Consider the following 22573-nt stretch of genomic DNA (forward strand, 5'->3'; position numbering starts at 1 on the left):
ATGCAGGTATACCCAGGTGACGAGTCCTAGATGGAACGAACCACGCGTCTTGGATTCCACTTCTAGCCACCATCCATCTATGCTTATAGTGATGAGCTGTTTTCCACTTGTTGCTCCTCAATCCATACATAATAAAAAAAGTGGTTCAAATGTGTATTAGTAATGATTTTTGATAGGATACTGAAATATTCCTGAACTTAAAAGTTTGATGACATTTTAACTTAACTCTCGAGTTAGATGTTACTTGTATATGTTCTTATATTCATCAGCTTTAAAACCTCATCTAGGTCTTCGTGAAAATGTTTCTCAAAAAGAATTGCTAAGGGTTCTAATGTGTATGATACATTGAATGTTTCAATCAAGTTATCATTGTGTAAAATATTTTTTTGGGAATCTATATGATATGTCTAAATTGTTGGAAAAATCCCATAAAGACGTTTCAAAATTTTTTATGGGTTACTTTTCATTTTCAGAGCATGACTCAAACCTGACCAATTAGGGTGTCAAACGAGTTCATTGTTATTTAACTGATGTTTTAGTGCGTCACTGATTAACAGAACAAATAAAGCCAAAAACAGCTCCTGCTGCATTGTGATATTTCGATCAGCATAACAAGCTAAAGAAACGTGAGTTACGGCAAAACGATTGATCTATATCCATATAAAAACTTATCCCTCTTTGAACAGATCAAAGACTTAAAAATCATATATATATATATATATATATATATATATATATATATATATCATTCTAATTCTTCTAATTAGCTACATCTGGAACCTCCGGGTTTCTGCCTTTCTTAATCTCAGTCAAAGGAGGATGGTTGGACATCATATCCGCAACCCGATCCCGTAGAAAACAACGTTGCTAAAGAACGCTAACCAATTAAACTCTGCTCTGAGATATGAATGATCTCCATTCAGAAGAACTATGATGCCTCATTGCAAAAGCCAATATTCTTCTGAAGTCCTGAGGCAGATGCCCATTCTAACAACCAGAGCAACAATTTGTACAGGTACATCGAACGTCCAGACAATGTGGGAGACCGGGAGGACCAGTGTTATTCACTCACCAATGATGGTAACGAAGATCAGTTCTACGAGATGCTACAATCCATTCTAGCAAAGTACTCATGAAACGACCTGACCATCCTGATGGGAGATCTAAACGCCAAAGTTGGAATGGACAACATCGGATATGAAGATATCACAGGACGGCATGGACTGAGTGGTAGAAAGGAACGAGAATGGTGAGAGATTTGCGAATTTATGTGCATTCAACAGATTGGTTACATGAGGCAAATTATTCCCACACAAACACATAAACAAAGCTACATGGGTCTCCCCGACTATTCTAGAAAGAACCAGATCGGTCATAGTTGTATCACTAAAGAATCCAGAAGGACAATGGAAGACGTGAGAATCATGAGAGGAGCTGACATAGCTTCAGATCATCACTAGCTGATGATTGCCATGTTGAAACTGAATCTCAAGAAGTACTGGACAACTGGACAATCAGCACTACAAAGGTTCAATACTGCCTTCCTTCCACATACTAACAAACTCAACGAATTCAAGATATCTCTCAACAACAGGTTTCAAGCCTTACAAGATCTACTGAAGGAAGAAGAAACTACTATGGAGGACAACTGGAAAGAGACCAGTGAAGCATTAACTTCAATGTGTCAGCAGGTTCTAAGCCTGAAGAAGCACTTTTATAAGGAATAGGTCTCTATGGAAACCCTGTATTTGATTCAAGAAAAGAAGAACAAGAAGACAGCAATTAACAACAGCCGAATCAGAACACAGCAAGTTAAGGCACAAGCTGAATACACTGATGCATACAATGAAGTGGAGAACTGACAAGCATAAATACGTGGAAGATCTAGCAATGAGAGTGGAGAAAGCTGCAAGAGGAAATATAGAACAAGTATCTGACACGACGAAAGAACCGTTAGGGAAATATATACACCGTTGAGTTTTATCTAATAACGGTTATCAGGACAAGTGATATACGAAGCCTTTGGAATTACTTCTAAAATATTCTAGTACAACCCAACACTTGTGAAATGGACGCTACACGAACTGAAAAGCAACTTTACTTGCTACTTTCTTAGATTTATGAAGACATAACCAACGTTCGTCAGTATTCTTCGGGAGGCTGATGGTTAGCCTTAAACATAGTCTGCGTACAACAATCCATTCAGGACGATACGTTTTTGGGTCAGCGAAAGGCAAGAAAAGCTTGTTTTAAACCAAGACACGATCAATTCCAAATACGCAGCATTCGTAACCATAAAAACTTCCCCAAGAATTGGCCAAACCTACATGTTATCTGCTTTGTATCAGTGCGTAAACGAAGTAGGCAAGTTTAAATAAGATAGCCCTATATTTTGTATTCCGTGACAGTACTAATCAATGCGACTACTTAAAGACGTGGGACCGTCTAGATGGGACAGAGTTTTCGGCAGAGGTAAACTACTAGTTAGGTTAAATAATATAAGTAAACAGGATGAAATAAAGGAAAACAAAGGTGAGACAGTGTAAAGTAGATACCTTTGAATTAAATGCACTGCAAATAACATGTACGCGAACCGGTTATTTTCTTTATTATTATTATTTATCATATTTCTGAGTGTGTTAGAATACTACCCTGACATCTCAATAGGATCCTGAAGTCCATTTACATCATAGGTTTGGAATCACAGTTTTCCAACTTCCGTAGGTGGGTCCTATGGGTCCACCAGCCTAGTTTAATGACCGGAAGTTCACTTTTCGTTCTACCATTTTCGTAAAAGCCCACTTTACGTGACGGGAGAACACGACCCTTTCCATTCTCCGTTTTACCAGCATTTGGGGACACTAACACTCTAGACTTTTCCAAGTGGCAGAATATAATCTGTTTCTGGCTACCTGTGGTTAATTGACTCAATTGATTTGAAGTCTGATTAAGCAATACAATCCGGTTGTAGCGAGTAACTGACATCCTTCCCGACAAATGAATGAATAGTGGAAAAAAAATAACTCGCCAATAAAAATTATTCCTTTTTAGTAAATTGATAAACTGATACACAAAATACTTAAGATTAATTAACACAACTAAAGCCATTTAAAATAATTATGCAGTTGGAATACAAGGGTCATTGTATTTCACTTCTGACTATTAAATCTCAAGCATTATTCACTAGATCAGCTTCATATGAGCTATTGAATGTTAAATATAATTTATTCGTTCAAATTAAAATGAAATACAAGTAGAACACATAGTGGAATTTAGTGTTATAACTATGAAAAGCAATTTGATTTATTATAAGAAATAAATAAATGATTTGCAAGATACTTCGATAGATTTTGAAGATATGAAAATAATAAAGTCAATATATATAAATAGCTGAATAAAATTTACAAATTGTTAATATTTCTTCAAGCATGTTATTGTTTTAGATTTAACGAAGATAACATATAAGAATCCTTTACTTTTCAAGAGATTAATATTTAGATAAAGCCTCTAACAAATATTAGTTGTATACTGAATTAAGTACTCGATTTTCATATTAAGGAAGCCTGTTTCTTTGTGAGAAACTTTTATTCATTGTATATAGATATATCTTTACGTTTTTTATAGAAGTAAAGAAATCCATATTAAATTGATAATAGAAGAGTACTTTCCTCCAATATAATTTACCTAATTAAAAGAGATATCTAATTGAAATTACAATTTGTGAATATTTTTCTTCAGGCTGATATTATATAATTCAACATTTATAAAGCAAATTTTGAGAAAAAAGAGTCATAGGAAGTGGTTTATTACAGAAATGAAATATATTTTTAAACAGCAAAATCTTGAACGCTACAAAATAATTTATAACATATTGAACGATTAAATTCAATTCAATTACAAATATGCTATGATTGTTTGAATGATTAAGTTTACAGTTATTCTAACATAAAATAAAATTGAAATTAAAGAAATAATTATCATGATCATATTATGTAATTTTTTTTATTTCGTAATACATTAAATAAGACAAAAAGAAGTAAATAAATGGTAAGATCTTTTACCAAAATATAAAAAGATAAATAAAAGAAAAAAATTCAAGTAATTAAAACGAAAATGAAATTAATGATAAATAATAACTCAGAAAGTAATAATAATAATAGTTACTACGGAGATTGTAGTGAATTAAGAGAATATGATCATAAATACAACTTAAAATTGGTTATAATTTGTTAACATTGAAAATCATAGGATAAATACATAATTAATGATAAATAATATTTACATAATCTCAATAGATAATTGTTAATTAGTGTGATGAAGTTTCACAATTATTTTCATTAATTGTATTAGATGTAATATTATTTAATGTGATGGATTCTTCCATTGATTTATCACCATTTAGTTCATGTAATTTCAATGATGGAGAAGAACAACTGTTAGGTGTATTCAATAATTTGAATTTATCAAGAATATGTATAATTGATTGTCTTCTTGTACATTTACCATTAATGATTTTTTCTTCAGATTGATTGTTCAAATGATCTTGATTCTATGAAACAAAGAGATAAATGTTTTGTCAATACAGTGGATTTATGTTTTGAATGTAAGATATTCCGCTAATTAAAACTGAGAATAAATCTTACAGACATAAATGAGAAAAACTTTGAAACGTCTAAATTTCTTTATCTGTCAAATGCTTCACAAAGTTTCATGATTTAGTGGTAGGTCAAAAGATAAAAGTTGACAATGGAATACTTGTAAGACTTATACACGTTAAAAAGCTTAATAAAATGACTAATAGGTCGGTACATTTATTGTAAATGCATACAATGATAGGTGTAATGAATAAAATAGTAGGTAAGTAAATTGTAAAATACGCTCTTCATATTCACTGTTGCTACATCAAAAAATCAACTTCGGTAGCTTGAAGACGTTTTATGCAGTTATAACAGCTTCGTACTCAAGCAATATTTGATGACTTTTAGACTGGTTGGAGGCAGCGGTTACTTCGCAAATTAATATGCATACGAAAGGATCCATGTATCTTTTTAAATTTATCTTAGCTGTCTGAATAGGATCCTAGGTATCAGGTACATTAGTGGCTTTTGATGTTATATATATATATATATATATATGTATATATATAGTTCAAAATAAAAAATTAGTGGAATTTTAACTGAAAAGTATTACCTATGTTCTTTACAAACATTTGCAATGAAATCTTCATTGGTGATTTGCCTGATTAAATAGTAACCTTAGCTGCCATTATTATCGTTATTATATTATATTTCGATATTACCTTTACTAAAACACGTACAATTTATAAAACAAAAGGAGGCGGGGTGTGACACGGTGGCTCTCAATACTGACATTTTAATTGTAGATTATTAGTTCAAAATTCGATCCTCTCCTGGTCACATTTCTATTTAAAAAGAAATCAAGACAGCGTTTTACGAAAAATCCGGCCTAAGATGTAGTACATAAACTTCTTTACCTAGATTTGGGAGTGTTTATTTGAAGAAAAATGCTATGAAAACTATATATTTGAAATGTACAAGTCAGTGGAAATAACTGTAATTTCAATATAAAAAGGGTACTTACTTGTTTGTCTGTATTATCATTATTACTGTTCATATTAACAATCTCTTCCTCTTTAATAGATAAAGGAGTATTTACATGATCTGTTAAATTTACACTATTTGATTTTTCAATATAAGTATTGACAATAGATGAGCATTCTTTACAATGTAATACTTGTTTTATTAAATCAAAAGTTAAATCCAAAAATAATGGATCATGTTTATATAATTGATTAATAGTTAATGAATTGATGGGATAATTTTCATTAATTTTTATTAAATAATCATTTAATTCTTTTATAATTGCTTTATAACTAGTAAACATATGTTGATTTCTTTCTAATTCAATGGAATTCTCTTCAAGTGCACTACGAAACATTTTTTTCACCTAAGAAAAAGTATCAAACAATAATGAAATGATGATTCCATTATATAGAACTTATTCTAAAATTCTGAATGAATATTTATTAGGTAAATTAACATTATAAATTTGTATGCAAAATGATTTATCTGAGATAACATGATGAAAATGAACGTCACTTGAGAAAAAGACCAGTGAGGTTTCACATCAATCGTGCTTACTATTTCTTGTACATAGGACTAATCAGTTTGATGCATTTGGAGTCTAAACAATATTGGAGGCTGGTAATTACCAAGTTATCAGGTTGATCTAATCAGGATGATATTGTTATAATTAATAACTAATTTATTATTATTAATGTTACAGGGACAAAGTAATTATCCTACAATGATAATAATAGAACAGTTTAGTGATACAGTAAGTAATAGAGATAATAATAATATGATCACACAAATGTATATGTACTTTGGCGATAGTACACATTTGTTAGGAAGGCGAATTCAATCGCTTTGAGACAATGACTCAAAAGTGTATATATGTTATTAAATAGTATGCGAATTGATATAATATTTACGTAGATTGAATAAAAAAAGTATCTTATTTCTCACATGAAGTAAACAACGATCAAATAATCCTACCAATTTCATTCGAAACTGTTATATATTAGGACGTGTTGATCTTCGGTAACTTATTGTGATTCACATGACTTTGGACAGATTGTTGAAATATATAGAATGGTGAATTTTAAAAACTGTAAACAACTTTCTACTGAACAATGTAAATGATTCAAAAAGTATCTGCCTTTTATATTATTCCATCAATCGGAAGTTAATTGTAATCATTTGACGAATTAAATACATTTAGCGAAGGCTTATTAACAAATCAATATGACAAGATGTATCAGAAATTATTATTGTATAGAACAACTCAATTGAGTTAACAATAGTTATCAGATCACGTTAGCCCATAATAATAATATTCAGATTATTCTCATATTCATAAACTATCTGTTGGAGGAATATAGTTTGGAATAAAGCATGTCCCGTGCAGGACTGTATTGGGGAAAGCTGATTAGCTGTTTCTTAACCAATCAGCGTCAGCGGATACTCTGGGATCTTAAGTGAAAATTATAGATATACTGACGTTTCTCTTATTGAGATTCCTACTTCCATTCAACACTTTTATTTGGAATATAGTTACGTTACTATTCAACCGTGTTCTGATTTGGGGACCTGTCGAGTGAAGTACTGCTTAAGAATACTAAGCAATACGGGTAGCTGGATCGTAGTAAGAGAAATCGTAACACAATCTAAGTGAATCAATTATTAAAGAAAGTAATGTAAAACAAACATAGTATGGGGTGAAAAGAGACTAAATTATATTTAAGTGTCAAATATTTCTGTCTTAAAAATGATGTTAAATTCAATGGAAAATCATTAAACTGACGAGTATGCGATGGATATAAAAATGAACAGTAATAATCAAACAAATACATTGATTTATGATAACCTTGATAGCTTGAGATATGTCGTACAATATTTAATTTATTTGTTTGGACACATAAAAATTTATACAAGGGAACACCACATATATACATATAAACACGCGTCACGATAAAAAAAAGAGGTTGTGAAGAGATACAAAATGGACGGTAAGTATAATAAAAATTAATATATGAGAGTGAAAGAACAATAATAATAGGGAAAACAGCAAAAATGCAACTAGAAATAGAATTCTTTCAGTTAAAGAAGTTATATTCACTTTTATGGAGAACGCAAAATAAAGTTACAGCAGGGTCGCCACTGACTTCTATTCTAAAACATATCTGATAACGTCTACACATTGTGTTACAACGTCTCTAGGACCCCAACCAGGGAGTCGTGAAGGACCAACAGATGCCAGTCCTTTGCAGCTTTCTTTCATACCACGACACATCGTCATACACTGACCATCTCTCCACTTTTTCCAACTAGTCCGAGCGTCAGAAAATAATGCACGACGTGGAATTCTCTAGGATAACATTCGTAGAACATGTCCAAGCCACCGAATTCGATGTTTCAAGATGGTGACACCAACTGACTTATCGTCTCTGCGCCCGAACACACGATAGTTTGAACGCAGTCGGGAAAAGACATCCCCTATTAGTAGTTGCACAGATGACGTGAACCTTTTAGAAAGATAGGGAAAACTATCGACTCATTCAAAGATGCTGCAGCACAACAAATTATGCTTTAAATGATAAAATTTGACAAAAAGGTAGATACCAAACTTTACTTACCTGTAGTACTTCATTTTCTAAGTGAGCTTTTTCTTCTAAAGCATCTTGAAAATCCTGCCTGGAAGCGAATAATTCTCGAGTTAATATTTCAGCTTTATCTTCTAACTGAAATATACAAAAATAAAATGATATAAATTAATATATTTTCTTTTTAATAATAAATTTAATCTTTGTAAAAAATAACAAGGAAGTGATCGTTTAATGGTTTTAAACAGTTAGACTTTTTAACGATTTTTAATGACAAGTTTTAATGTAGTTCGAGCAGTGGCCAATAGTCAGCACAAACGATATAGTACAATGACACTTATACATAAGTATATACAAAATAATTATGAGTATTATCAATGAAATCGAGTAGCTATTAAAAAGGAAATATTATAGAATTTATCGAACATCAGAAGAAATCTTCAAAAGAAAAAAATAGATTTGTATAAATCCTACATAATATTATCTGAATTAAATATTTATAAACTATCTGTCTTACTATCTATGTAAACATGGTATCAAATTCAAACAACAATAGATATTTTGACAAAGAAACACAATTAGTGTATTGAAATGTTAACAGAGAAGTTGCACATATGAATTAAGGATAAATACAATGAATAGTACAATGATAACCACCGATCAAAGTGAACATTTTTATATTCCCATGACACATCCATTTGATATATAACCTAATATGTCACGATAATAATAGTCTGAATAGTAGAATATCATCTAGGATAGCATACACTTACTCTAGAAAGATAATAAGGGTGATTATACTGAAACCGACATTGCTGTGTATTAATAACCAGTAATTTTCAACACATTCCTTAGCCACTTTTCTCTGAAGTCCGAGATCAACAAGATTCACCCTTACGGAGAAACAATTACCCTTTAACACTGTGAATAAATCACCCAGGACTAAATACCAGTGACGCCTATTGGAGCGACTAAAGTAGAGTTTCCTTCCATGAATCTACGTTCACAGAATTACTCTATTTGAAACAGGTTGGGTCCACCGTACTCAGACCTCATTGATTCAATCGTTTGCAGTTATATGATGTTCCTCTAAACACCATATATAACTTGGTGAAACAATTTTATGCTCTTAAAGACTATCTTGAGTTACTGAATCAGCTTTCCAATAGTTTTCAGCCTGATTTACCTCATTGCTTAGCTATGCAAGCAAAGCTTAGCCTGAGGCTAAACTGATTCTCCGTTCCTAAACACCAGTACAATATGTACTATTGTCTCAGGTTGACAAGGAACTCTATCTTCTTTAGCAACGCTTTCCGTACTTCGCATAGGGAGCAAAGCAGCAATGCTGAATATTGTTGATACCAACCTCGAGGTAGAAGCATCACCAATACCTGTTTCAGTATAATCCCCTATTTCTTATCCCTGACACCCTCCACCCATTATCTTTCAATATTTAATGTATGTAATCCTAGCGATTCAAGTACTATGTTAGTACATCATCAAAAACCTGTTCATATACTTTTGAATCACACATTTTCTTACTATGAAAACGTTAGGATAACTTTTCCTGTTTTAGATTTGCATGAACTTATTTATTACTTATTTTAACCACATGTTCTCAATCACTTCCCTAAAAAGCTGCCAATATATCTGAGAATTACTGAGAAATTCAAACACGACCAACCACAAGGCTTGCTGGTACATTTCCTTCTCGTATTTTCTAAGGAAACAAGAAAACTGAGAATGGGATTCATGAACCACGTGTATTATGCGATAAAAGATTTCATAGCTACGAAACTTGTCGAAAATGTTTGTAAATGCCGACAAATAACAACTAATCACTGTTGTGATAAAATTTTAATCCATTTTCCCCATAAATCGATATCAAAAATGGAACTGTTGCAATACTGGACATTCTGTGCTGAGAGATTGTGCTGTGATCAAATATATGATATTATTATTATTATCTTTGAGTTTCGTGCAAAAACTGTAGTTGTTCACTTTGATGTGTATTGATTCGATATCATGTAACTTAGTTTTACCACTTGAAGCAACCCTAAAAATATTGTTTCGTTTATTTGCTTGTAAGCGACTCGAACACAACTGAATATACAAGAGTATGTAAACATCGAAACATTCATAGGAAACCAACAAAAGGAAAAACGATACAAATAGTTCCCGAGAAATACGGAATGATAAAACAATCACATACTATAGGTTGACTTGAGATACTTAAGCAATAAGAGCAAGGAACAGACATTTAATGTTCGGTTTTACAGAATATATATTTACACAAATTGTAAGTTAAGCAAATTTTATATGATAAAGAGAAGTATTATATATTCATTGCTATATTAAGTATATGAACAGATTAAACATGACGTTATTTTATTCATATACTAGTCTTCTACGATGAAATATATCTGTCTGATACTTCATAAGAATCTAATTTGGATAGGAAAGCAACAAAAAATAGTTTTATATAGGGAAAGAATTTTAACAATTAATCTGTGAACTAAAAATGGACATTAAGCTCATTCGAATGCAAAATTTCTTGAAAAATCTACACAACATTCAATACAAATAACTAACCGTAAATTGTAAAAAACTGGTTAGAATTATTGATAAAATAAATAACAAATTACCCGGTCAACTTGTTTGTGCATTAATGTTTTACTCGATAAAAGACCGGTAGCCAGTGATTCATTCTCGTGTTCTAATCGAGAAACTTCTCGACGTAATGATGCCAACTGACACTCCATGACATGTAGAGGAGATTCGGTCAATTTTTCTTGGGCTCTCTTTGTTATCCATTCTTTAGCATATTTTTGTAATTTGGCGGAAGTAACCTTTGAAGAAATGTAAGAGAATAAAGTGGATGGAGAATTTTATCGAAACTTCTAACCGTACGGTTAAGTGAAGAGTACAATTTGGTGATCAAAAGTGCAAGATCTTCTGCAGATACGGTACTATCATTACGAGATAATATGGAACACATTAAAAACATTAAATCGTGAAGTATCTGTATAAAATACTAGACCTATTTACAATAAAAGTGAATATTGTTACGTCATCTACCTGATTACGGCAGAATACGATATATAACTAACGGCAGTTGAACGTGTAGAAACCTACAGTCGCAAATCAGAAGACGGAAGAGGCATGGGAAATGATTATCGAGTAAGAACCAAAAATGTACAGAAAACATGGGTATTTATAGTTATTGGTATTGGCTATAACCTCATTGTAATTCAGTCAATATGCAAGCAGATAAGTTATGCTATCGTCCAATCGTAGCATGCCACGTTGATATTCTAATGAGCTCTATCAGATCCTGATTGGATGGAAACTCTAGAGTCTACATTGTGCTTTTCGAAACCGTCCTAATATATATAGCTATGTACAACAACATACGATAAGTTACAAAACAGATAACACCTGTGTCGAAATCGCAAGGGCAGATAATCGAAAATGAGAACGAAGTACACAAAATGGAAATTAATACAGCAGAACAAACGTCCAACAATTTTATCGAAGTTGAAAACGACTGTTACAAATGCTAATGAAATGCTATTACTAGTAAGTAATTCTAATGTCACAAGTTTATGTAAATATTTGGAAATACTAAACAACACCAGATACACGTCGAACATCATGTTCTCAAAAATCATTAAAACTGACACTGGTTACTGAACATTAGTAAGTACTATAAAGTAATAAACAAAAGAGAACAAGATAAGAAAATAAAGGAAAGAAAAAACATTTAAAAATGGGTTTTGATTTCTTTTGAAAGAGAAATTCCGATCATTAGTAAGGTGTATCGACCTAAGTAATCATATAAAATCTGTCTTTTTTTCACATAACCGACAAGACAAAGCTATTTTTTACTAGCAAACTTAGGACTCCTGGTATATGTCTAAATGGTAAAAGTGGAAATGGTACACGAAATACCTGTCTTAATTTGAAATAATCTGAGCAAACAAATTAGGTACTTTGGAGAAAATATATTTACGTAAATAAAAACCAAAAGAGTTCATTATTGTCATTTTGAACACCGAAGGTATCTGGCTATTTGAACTTAGTAGCTAAGTGAATGAAACTAATGGAGTTTGATGCGGATGGTACAAAGTTAGAGTCTCGTGGAGGACATCACCTTTGGTATCCAGGTCCATCACCCTGACCAGTACCCAAAAGGACGAGACGCGAGCCCTGGATCCTACTGCTAGACACATCCCATCTATTCTAGACTAAAGGTATTATGAAATATGACAAATAGAAGTGTTGACAGAACCTACGATGAATACAGTAGATTAACTTAATTGTTCTTGTCAAATTACCATCTTAATAATGCTGGATAAACAACAAACTGTATGAAAATAACGAATTATAGAATTTGTATAATTTTTATTCTAAGTTTCAGTGAGTCACGTACTATCATAAACTACTTGTCTGGACAAGTGTTACTTAAGCTATATGAGCACATCAATTAGTAGAAATAATAATAATCATAATCGATTGGACTACATCGGACTACTGCTGACAAAACTACAATTACCCTAAAGATTTGATTATGCAATATATGGATATTCATCTAGAAATCACACACTATGAGAAAACATTATTGTAGATTGTAAGGCTAGGATAATATTTTATTATGAAAAATAACACGTACGAAGTAAGGAACAGCGAGCAATTCGACAATTATATGACTGACGTTCAATGGATAGATTACACAATTAACATTATTCATTCTCTTAAAATCAGAATTAGATAGGGGTATAGTCATTAATAGTAGAAGATTAATTTGTCTTAGTTGAGATGTTCATCTCAGCGAAACCTGGATATAAGTTGGCAAACACGGTGATGGAGAGTAAGTAGCTGATTACGTGAGAGAATACCGACATTAGTGAAATCAATGTAAAAGTGAAGCTTAAAAATTTAATATTTATGAACAATGATAATACCACGATAATCATTATGATCATCAACCCAAAAACTAAGCAACTCCGTAGAAGTTTTCTTACTTATTGATGACTTAATAATCTTTTGAAAGACAATAGGTATTACTACTCGACTGTTCAAATGTTGGTTTGTAATTGGAATTTAAAAACCAAAACTACAAATTGGATTTTGAATGCCTAAATAAACGAGAAACAGTGTAAATAACGCATAGTAATTCTATGAAAATATATTCATAAGAGTAGAGAAAATACATATATAGAAAAGTAAGATGAATCTATTGAAGAAATAGGGGAAGAATATGAAATGTCAATAAAATAACTCAGTAGAATTGAATTTAAAACTCGATACAAAAATAAGTAAACTAGATGAGTATCGTACGCGAATTGGATGAGGAATCATATGACGTAGATAAAAAACTGATATAACTTAATCATCTATCTAAACGAAATCTAACAATTGACGCTAATATTTTGATTAAAGGAACCGGCTACCTCAGCAAACTTATAAAAAAGTGACAAAGTGGAGTGTAGACGTCTTAAAAAATTAATTATGAATTGACGTAGAAGAAACCTCATACAGCTTAGCTTGGTGCAAAGAAGTTATACGAAGAACTCTATACCTCAGTTTCATCCCTACAAATACACTAACAAATCAAGAGGTTAGGCCACAGCTGTGAGATTGCAGTAGTGCTACTCATGGGTAACCGGTATTTTGTTCCATAATTTCATTTTTGTCTTTTATTGGTTAACTGTAAATTAAATGTCTTCTTGGTGGGTGATAGACTCGTTATTTCTCCGGAAATATTGAACTGATAATTTTTGTGCTTGTTTGTGCGAAGAAGTTGATCGCTGTTGCTGGAATTATCACATTGAATGTGAAACTTGACTTTAAGCTGGTTATCGTTTACTGAAGAACCATTTATCACTTATACACAAATACCTCGAGAGCCAAAGATAGCCTTTTGAATTTAATCGACTTCAGGTAGATTGTTCCGTTGAATCTAACAGATTTTTAATACATATTTTATGATTACGGCAGTAGGAAGCTATATTATCATGTAAAGTTGCTAAACCTGGTGATAAAAATCTATTTCTTAGTTAATCAGAAAATTCTACGATGGAGAAGTAACTGTTGAACAAACAGGATTCAACATTTATTGTTATGAATTATAGAAACAAAGTGGACTGAATGAAAGGGAATAATAATAGATAGAATTCCTAATGTAAGCAGATCAACCTAAACTATTTTAGCTTTTAAACACATCATTTAAAACATCGAAAAACATAAAATTCATTAATGGAATCTCTTTTCATGTTGTACAGTCGTATCCTGTGAATAAATATGAATAATGAATAAACACGATGATGTAATAAAAAGATCATAATCTCGGATTATATAGTTTCAAATAATAATAGTAAAATGTTATGTTACTACTACACGATATGTATATATAAATGGAATAGATAGAATATAAATGAGAATAGAAATGATCCAAAAGGAGCAATACAAAAGCGCGATAAATTTATGTTGATTTAAACAAGGTTACAGTAAAAAATTACTCATCACATTAGTACAACAATACTACACAATATAATTTGAAGACAACAAATGACAGGATGATATGAATGGTATTTACTTATAAAAAAGTATCATATTATCATAAATAAAGCTCTAGAACTTCGAATTAATAGAAACAAATATTAAAACACTTGACCTTAGATATAAATGAATGTGATCAAAAAAATAATAAATCGGTGCGGATAATGACACGGATAATGTCTATAAAATAAACAGTCAACGAAACATTTACTAATCACTTAAAATGTTTAAGATAATAAATATGGACATTTTCCATGATACAGTCGATAATAAATCGTCTTTACTTTAACACTAGGAGCAAATTATTTTCTCAAATCAACAGTTCCTCTTAGTATCTTTGAAATATCACTTAACCAGGAACTTAGAATAACCAGGATTCTAAAGAATGAGTTTAACATCATTGAGATGGCAACCAACAGTGATTTCTGATAACAGTCACCAAACAAATCATATATATGGTATAATTGCTAAGTAACTAAACTATGTATATTCATATTCCACTTATTACAAGCTTTACTTTGACCTATGAACTTAATATAGGATTTACCATTCTTAAGTTATGCCCAGTTTATTAATTACAGTCTTCCACGTTCACAGTCACCTTTGGCTAGATTCTTGTACCAATGTTATTTTCCATTTATAGTGTGATGTGGTTTGTTTGGCTTGCACATAAACCCAGTATATTTGAAATACATAATTCATATCACGGAAACTGAGATTTGTGTTTTGGGCTTAACAGGCAGGGAAAAGGACCAATCGGGACTACAGGCTGTTCGTTCAGGTGTATACGTCATTTGTTGGTCGTATAAGTCCGTGTATCTAAATTTGGCAACCGTATTCGCGATAATCGTACAAGCTAAGGTAATAACACCTTGGACACAAACATCGTGCTAGTTGATACTCATCAAGATGTACGTGAAGAGGATTTGAATGAGTAACAACTAGAAGGAAACCGAATTTCGAAGTTTCAAGTTAATCATCTTCAATTATTTAATATCATGAAATCACTTGTTGTTATTATATCCAGCTATAACTGCACCTCTATTATTTAAATAATAAACCATAAGAGTTGTTCAAATGAATGATTTTATAGAATCATTGTCAATGTTGTCAATTCCTTTAAAACCATTGAAAACATTTTGTTCCATTCAATGAAAGATTTTCTTCATATATTAAATACATCATTTTATTAAACTAGATGCTTGTTTTCCAAACTCACTTTAGCCGATAATGCAATACTAAGTAATTCTTGATTAGCATCATGGGCTAAATATTTTTTTGGCATCGTAACACGCAAATGCTTGAGAACACCTTCAAAGTCCAAACCGAGTAAGTCACGTCTAGCCAATTGCAATAGTGCTAAAGACACTTTGAATATGAATATCAAACCCTATAATAAACATAGATAAAGGATCATTTTTAAAATACAAATAAAACATCATAAAAACATATACTACTATAGTGTGATAACCTTGACTAATAGAAAATAGTATACCTTTGTCTTCAAAGAAATAGAAAAATACTGGAGGGAAAAGTTCATTTTATTGGGAAAAAGAGGGATGTAACTATCAATTCTTGTATATCATTGGCGAAATTAGTGCAATTTAGAAGTAATTCAATGCTTTATGAATTTATCCAAACAATATAATTCCTAAGTGTGACATGCTTTATAACATTTGTTTAAAGCAATCAATCCCTTTAATAAATTCGGATAGTTCACTTGGTATTATTTACTTGAATCTTCCCATTGATGTTTAGGACTGCAATTGATCAGTCTCTTATTGGTATATGTGCATACTGTGTGTATTGCCGCGATATGACCTTAATCCACAAGCATTATAAGCAAAGATGGATAGTGGCCAGCAGTGGATAGATTCATCTTGGAATCTAATTGTAATATATTTCTATGTCTCTTTGTAATATCCTCTTGTCCTAGTTATTAACCGTTTTTCGATCGTCGATAAAACTTTGAGTGTTTAAGTTCATATGACCAAGTATCTAGAATCTAGCGTATGACATACAAAACACATTTCCCTCCGTTATACCATACGAAAACGATGTTATAAATATGTAAAACATTAAAGGTATTACGTACTTTTAAAAAAATTATAGTATTTATACATTTTAAAAAGAAATGATCATGTATTTAAGTACAACATACCTCAGTTAGAAACAGATCAACAATATGAAAGACAACATTTAATGGAAATTTAGCAGTGAACAATGTTAAAAACCATTGACTAGCGAACATGTGAGTTTCTAAGCCAAGATCACTAAAATGTTTTGCTACATCTGGCAATTGATCCTAATTAGAAAGAAAAATGATCACAGCAAGTGAAGTGAGTGTTTATTATTGCATCAATTCAACCAAAAACAAATCAAAATTACAAAAGCTGATGTAATAATTTATTCACAGTTTAAACGCTCATCTAAAACAGTCTCCCTCTGTAGCTCACAGAAAAGAAGTAATACTTTCTATACTCAAAGTTTATATTTGGTTATAAATAATTTATTGTAACCGTTGGACGATTGATTTCTCATCGTGGTGAGATTACTTCAAGATGCTACATGAATAGTGGTAATACTTATTTATTTAATTTAACACATAGATATTGGTACAAGGAGGCACCAAATACATATGCGCCACACAAATCTCATTCGATATGTGTGAGGGCTGTGATACTGCCCGGGTGCCCAGACCGAAGCAGGTGGTTTTCTTAGGGGGCCACTCCCCAAGCCTTCGACCTGAAGGTTTGATCCACTAGGCAGTGGAGCATCGTAAGGAGATGCAGTCCCATGGAAGCAGGTGACCAACAATTGGTTCTTACGCCATTTGTTCCCGCAGGAAACTGGAGCCCATGTGCACCATTGGTTTGGAATCCGGTTAAAGCGCCAGACATTCGCTTTTCGTCCTCTCATTTTCGTAAACAACACCCCCGCCACGAGAAGGCAGTGAGTAGGACTTCCCTGGCAGAGGCTATATACGCGTGGCCATGTGAGAGGATTTGGAGAGGGAGAGCGGACTCTTCCCACTCTCGGCCGTACCAGGGCATTTGGGGGCAGTGGTAATACTGAGTGAATAAAAAGTTCTCAACATACAATTATATCAAATTATTTATATTTTTATCATCACAGCGACACTGTTAGCTATAAAATCTAAAATAAATGAACTACCATTAGATGTATATTTAAAAAAGTCATTTTTATTTTATGCAAATTATTTACCAAGTAAAGATGATTTATCTACTCAGTTTCGAGACAGTCACCAGTTCACGTATGAGAGCTAGTGAAACTATTCCGTTGGCAAAAGTAAGTTAGGTATACAGTGGGGTTAAAGTCTGAGATCCATTTAATTGGGAATCGACTGACCTAGACACCAAGTCACACACATTCAATAATGAAAATTAGAAAATAAAAACAAAATCATATTTTGTTGAAATGATGAACCGATCAAAGTTAGACAACCACTGGGAACCTGGAAAGATTAGGCGGTCGTTTCATTTAACTACATGAACACCCATAGTCCCACAAGCAGGACTCGAACCCAGGATCTTCTGTCTCGTGCGTGAACGTTTAACCAATACAAGGACGAAACATCCGTCCAATGCTTCCAGGCTTTTAATGGTTGTTTTACTTTAGTTTGTGATTACAATGAAATTAAAAAAATTCCACGACCTCAAAAAGACAATTATATTTTACCTGAATAATACGATCCAATTGATATAATCGCATATGTAATCCATCGAAATCATTCAAGAAAAATTCTCTAACTCCATAATTGTTATTCACTTGTACTAATAATGTGAATGCTTGTTCTACTGGCATCTGAAACAAAAAGACAGAATATTCATAAAGAATAATTATGAAAAATTATTCAATTTAAGAAAACAAAGATGAAAGAATTCAATTTATTTGAGTGTCATCTATATTAATAAAATCATCTATAAGTTGTACCCAAAGATACACATTAATAAAATTGAGATATTGATACCACTGTGAAATAATAATAATAATAATCAATAGTATTACAATCTAATTTCATATGCTTAGATAATTCTCTTAGATTAAACACATGATTTTAGAGCAAAAGGTACTTAAAAAATGTACAATATTTTGGACACAGTATAAAATAAATCCAATATCACACTTATGAAATATATTTCATGCTAATTTTTAGAAGTATTATACAACCATTCATTCGTAGTATGACGGCTCAGCTTCCAAAATTTGTAATGAAAGATGTTTGCAGATTGGTAGATTAGTAGATGTATGGCCGATCGATTGTAATATACAACGATACGATATGACGAAGTGATGGTTCCTCACTAGATCAAATTATTATTATGAACCGCCAATTGAACATGCATCACTAGATAAGGTCAGATGCTCAGCAGAAGACATTTCTTTCCAATAAAAATAATATTCTTTGTACAACGCATTGACACAAAAACATGATTTTGTTGGTCACTTATCATCCAATGAGTTAAGGCATGACTATCTATCTATTATTGCATCATCGAATCACAAAGTTTACCAAATTCAATTATCAAGTGTGAGTTGATGTACTCGGTTTGGAGTGATACTAAATGTGATTGCTAATGATATCACCCAGTTGAGCGAATCAAAGTAGGTAGAATAGGGTCAAAACTTGAAATATATTGGTTGGAGGTTGAGAATTTTAATCGATTTTTTTAAATTATCACTGTTACCATGCTTTACCAACAAATGAATGGCAAAATCTAAATTTATTTATTTATTTGAACACATAAATATTGATATAAAGAGGCACCAAATACATATGCGCCACACAAGTCATGCTTTGAGTATGAGTTGTGATACTGCCCAGGCGCCCAGACCGAAGCAGGTGGTTTTCTTAGGGAGCCACACCCGGAGCTTCTAACCTAAAGGTTTAATCTACAAGGCAGTGGAGCAACGTTAGGAGATGCAGTCCTATGGTGCCGGTGGCCAACAATTGGTTCATACGCCATTTGTTCCCTCAGGATCCTGGAGCCCATGTGCACCATCGGTTTGGAATCAGGGTCTTCCGACTCCCCTAGGCGGACCCTCCATACACACCAACACTGTTAAAACGCTGAACATTCGCTTTTCGTTCTCCCAATTTTGTAAATAACAGTAATGCCGCGAGAAGGCAGTCAGTAGGACTTTCTTAGCAGTGGTTATGTACGCATGTCCATGTGACAGCATTTCGAGAGGTTGAGCTGCCTCTCCCCACCATCGGTCGTACCAGGGCACTTGGGGGGCTCTAATGTAAATTTGACGATGAAAACTTAGTACTAAAAGCACCTTGCTAATGCTATTGAATGTCAAGACTATGAATCTGTTTGGATGTAAGTAAGCTAGAATGATTTATTACATAGTCGCCATGATAATCTAAAGAAATCACAAACACTATTTTATGAGTAAACAAGGAAAACTTACATGAAGTAATAATACAGCGGCAAAAAATGTTAAACCTTGACAATAACCAACTTCTTCATCGTACAAAGCATAAGCACGACTAACAAGAAAGAGACTTTCCTGTCCAATTTTATCACGGAAGAAACTATGAGCTGGAAATGTGCGTGCTAAATCACGACGTATAACTTCATCATGTTTACATGGCTACAAGAAAAAAAAACAATATTCATTTGAGAAAGGCGGTTATATAAAGTGTTACTATGAATCTTGTTGTACTAAGATAGAGAGAATATTTAATCTTGGCGCTCAAGTCAATCGGCGATCAATAAACACATCCAAATCTGTCTGATCAATCAATCAGATAAATCATGGACAAATATAGGAGCAAGAATCAGATCAAAAGTAAGATACAATCAAAATAACGAGGCAGATAATTACTGGTTTGAGGTCAACAATAGCCAATAAAGATCGAGGTAGTTAGGACAAACTGTGAGTCTGATGTTGAGAAATTCAAATACTTTACTTTTACCGGAAGCTTGTCCTGATGTTGTTCAGAAGAACAATAAAAGCTCCACGTCCAAACCACCCAGATTAAAGAAAACCCCACCAAAATCTAAGAGGTTACAGATGAAAAACAGTGGGTTAGAAAATATTGGAGTTATTAGGAAGGAGAAAAACATGTAACTCTGTAATTTGGTTATATTGGTTAGCAAAAGCAGTCATCTGAGTGCCGACCGTTTGCGTGGTAATGAGAAATCAGTGGATAGTTCTTATTCTTACTATTTGGGTGTGATTGGTAATTTTTATCCGCTAATATAAACAATACGACTAATGAAACTATACCGCTGTTCAAACAGAAACATAAAGAGAACGGCTTGATTCTGTAAGATATTGGATGGAAGTTAAACGCTTGACACTAAACAGACCAAAGTATTCTTTTGTTGAAGGAAAAAAGTACAACAGAAAAAAATAATGAAACAATACTACTAGAGTAGCTTACTTTAGTAATGAGAATTCGATAAGCATCCATCAATCCACTTTCATCAACAGGACAACCAGATAATAACTGCCAAACTTCAGCTCGTAAGGCATCTGGAATACCACGGCTAACTAGTTTCCTAATTCGTTGACAAAATGCAGAACCTAAATGAGAAATATGAGGACCAGAACAACCACTATACAATAATTCAATTCTCAAACAATATGTAGATAAGCCGAGACCATTAGCTTGATCTTGTCTGACTTTGTTATGCCATTCAGTAACTAAATGTCCCCATTCAAGAAGTAGCTGATCATCTGTAACTTCTCTTGATACAATTCCATTACCGCTCATCAGTGGTTCATTGTCACTATCTAAAATGAAATTTAGTTTATGAGATCAATTTTGTTTTGCAGGTTTTGAAAAAAAATTTAGTTTTTACGAATAAGTTAATAAATGAAAAAAATAATTGAGTTTGGGAGCTGCATCGTGATATTACTTGGTCAGTACATCAGATAAATAGTGAATGGTAATGAATATACCAATATTTATACTGGATCTATAGTACTTTATTTTTATATACTTCATCATTTAGTTTTTATGGTGTGTTAGGAAGCCAACATAAAACTGTGAATTTAAGCAAAAATCAGATTTAAGTGTTGTATATGTTCTCATAAGTAATGGTAATCAAATATATCTATCTGTGTATACAGAATTCACTCAAAAGAATCATATGGAAAACTCCATAGATTATACAAGTTGTGTTGTAGATCATATGGATTCTCCATATATCATGTCTATTCTGATAATAACAATCCACTGAACATTTTTATCAAGTTTGACAAGTAGTTACGAAAATAACAAACACTGAAGAATCAACGGATGAATATTAATTTTCAGCTTTTCTGGCTACTCAAAAAAAGCAAACAACCACATTAATTCTCAAAATAACTACCTTATAGAACAAGAGGTATGAATTCACGAAGAAACTAAGCTCTTCAACAATTCTTCAATCTTATCATTTCTTTTACACCAGTAATTGTAATGCCTACTGAGGTCATTGTTAAAAGTCACAGCTGTTACTACTGAACTAAATAGCATGCTGTCATCACCGTAGGATTTAATGAGAGATTAAGACTAGAAACATGGATCAATAATCAAGATATTATTCACAGCACAAAATAGATTTTAAAAAATCTTTACAAGTGTAATAACTATTTTAATAGAAAAAATTATCATGTCGTAATGTACTTTTTTTGCTGTCCAGTATAATTTAGTTGCAAGGTAAAACTGAAAACAGTGCTCTCTACAAAGTTTTAGTGGAAAAAACAAACATCGAATGATCAATAAAAAATTTCTGAATTGTGTGTGTGATCATTGGAATGAAGGTTAAAAGAGAAAAGAAATAAGTTAAAATGCTTTAAGCGAAT

The 22573-nt window shown here is 32.3% G+C and overlaps 1 protein-coding gene across 1 annotated transcript in view; it reads right to left on the bottom strand.

Annotated features, from left to right (window-relative positions):
- Positions 1–1044: 1044 nt before the first annotated feature.
- The window catches only part of RABGAP1 (Rab GTPase-activating protein 1), a 38835-nt gene continuing 17306 nt past the window's right edge, over positions 1045–22573 (bottom strand). Inside the window, exons 9-17 of the mRNA XM_035730795.2 lie at positions 21165–21517; positions 20186–20368; positions 18446–18571; positions 16908–17051; positions 15966–16136; positions 10831–11034; positions 8219–8323; positions 5602–5967; positions 1045–4549 (exon numbers count right to left, since the gene is read on the bottom strand). Coding sequence (XP_035586340.2) covers positions 4307–4549; positions 5602–5967; positions 8219–8323; positions 10831–11034; positions 15966–16136; positions 16908–17051; positions 18446–18571; positions 20186–20368; positions 21165–21517 — 1895 coding nt within the window. The 3' untranslated portion in view covers positions 1045–4306. The remainder of the gene's footprint in view (positions 4550–5601; positions 5968–8218; positions 8324–10830; positions 11035–15965; positions 16137–16907; positions 17052–18445; positions 18572–20185; positions 20369–21164; positions 21518–22573) is intronic.

The sequence above is a fragment of the Schistosoma haematobium genome, chromosome 1, assembly GCF_000699445.3.
Source record: "Schistosoma haematobium chromosome 1, whole genome shotgun sequence".
Lineage (NCBI taxonomy): Eukaryota > Metazoa > Platyhelminthes > Trematoda > Strigeidida > Schistosomatidae > Schistosoma > Schistosoma haematobium.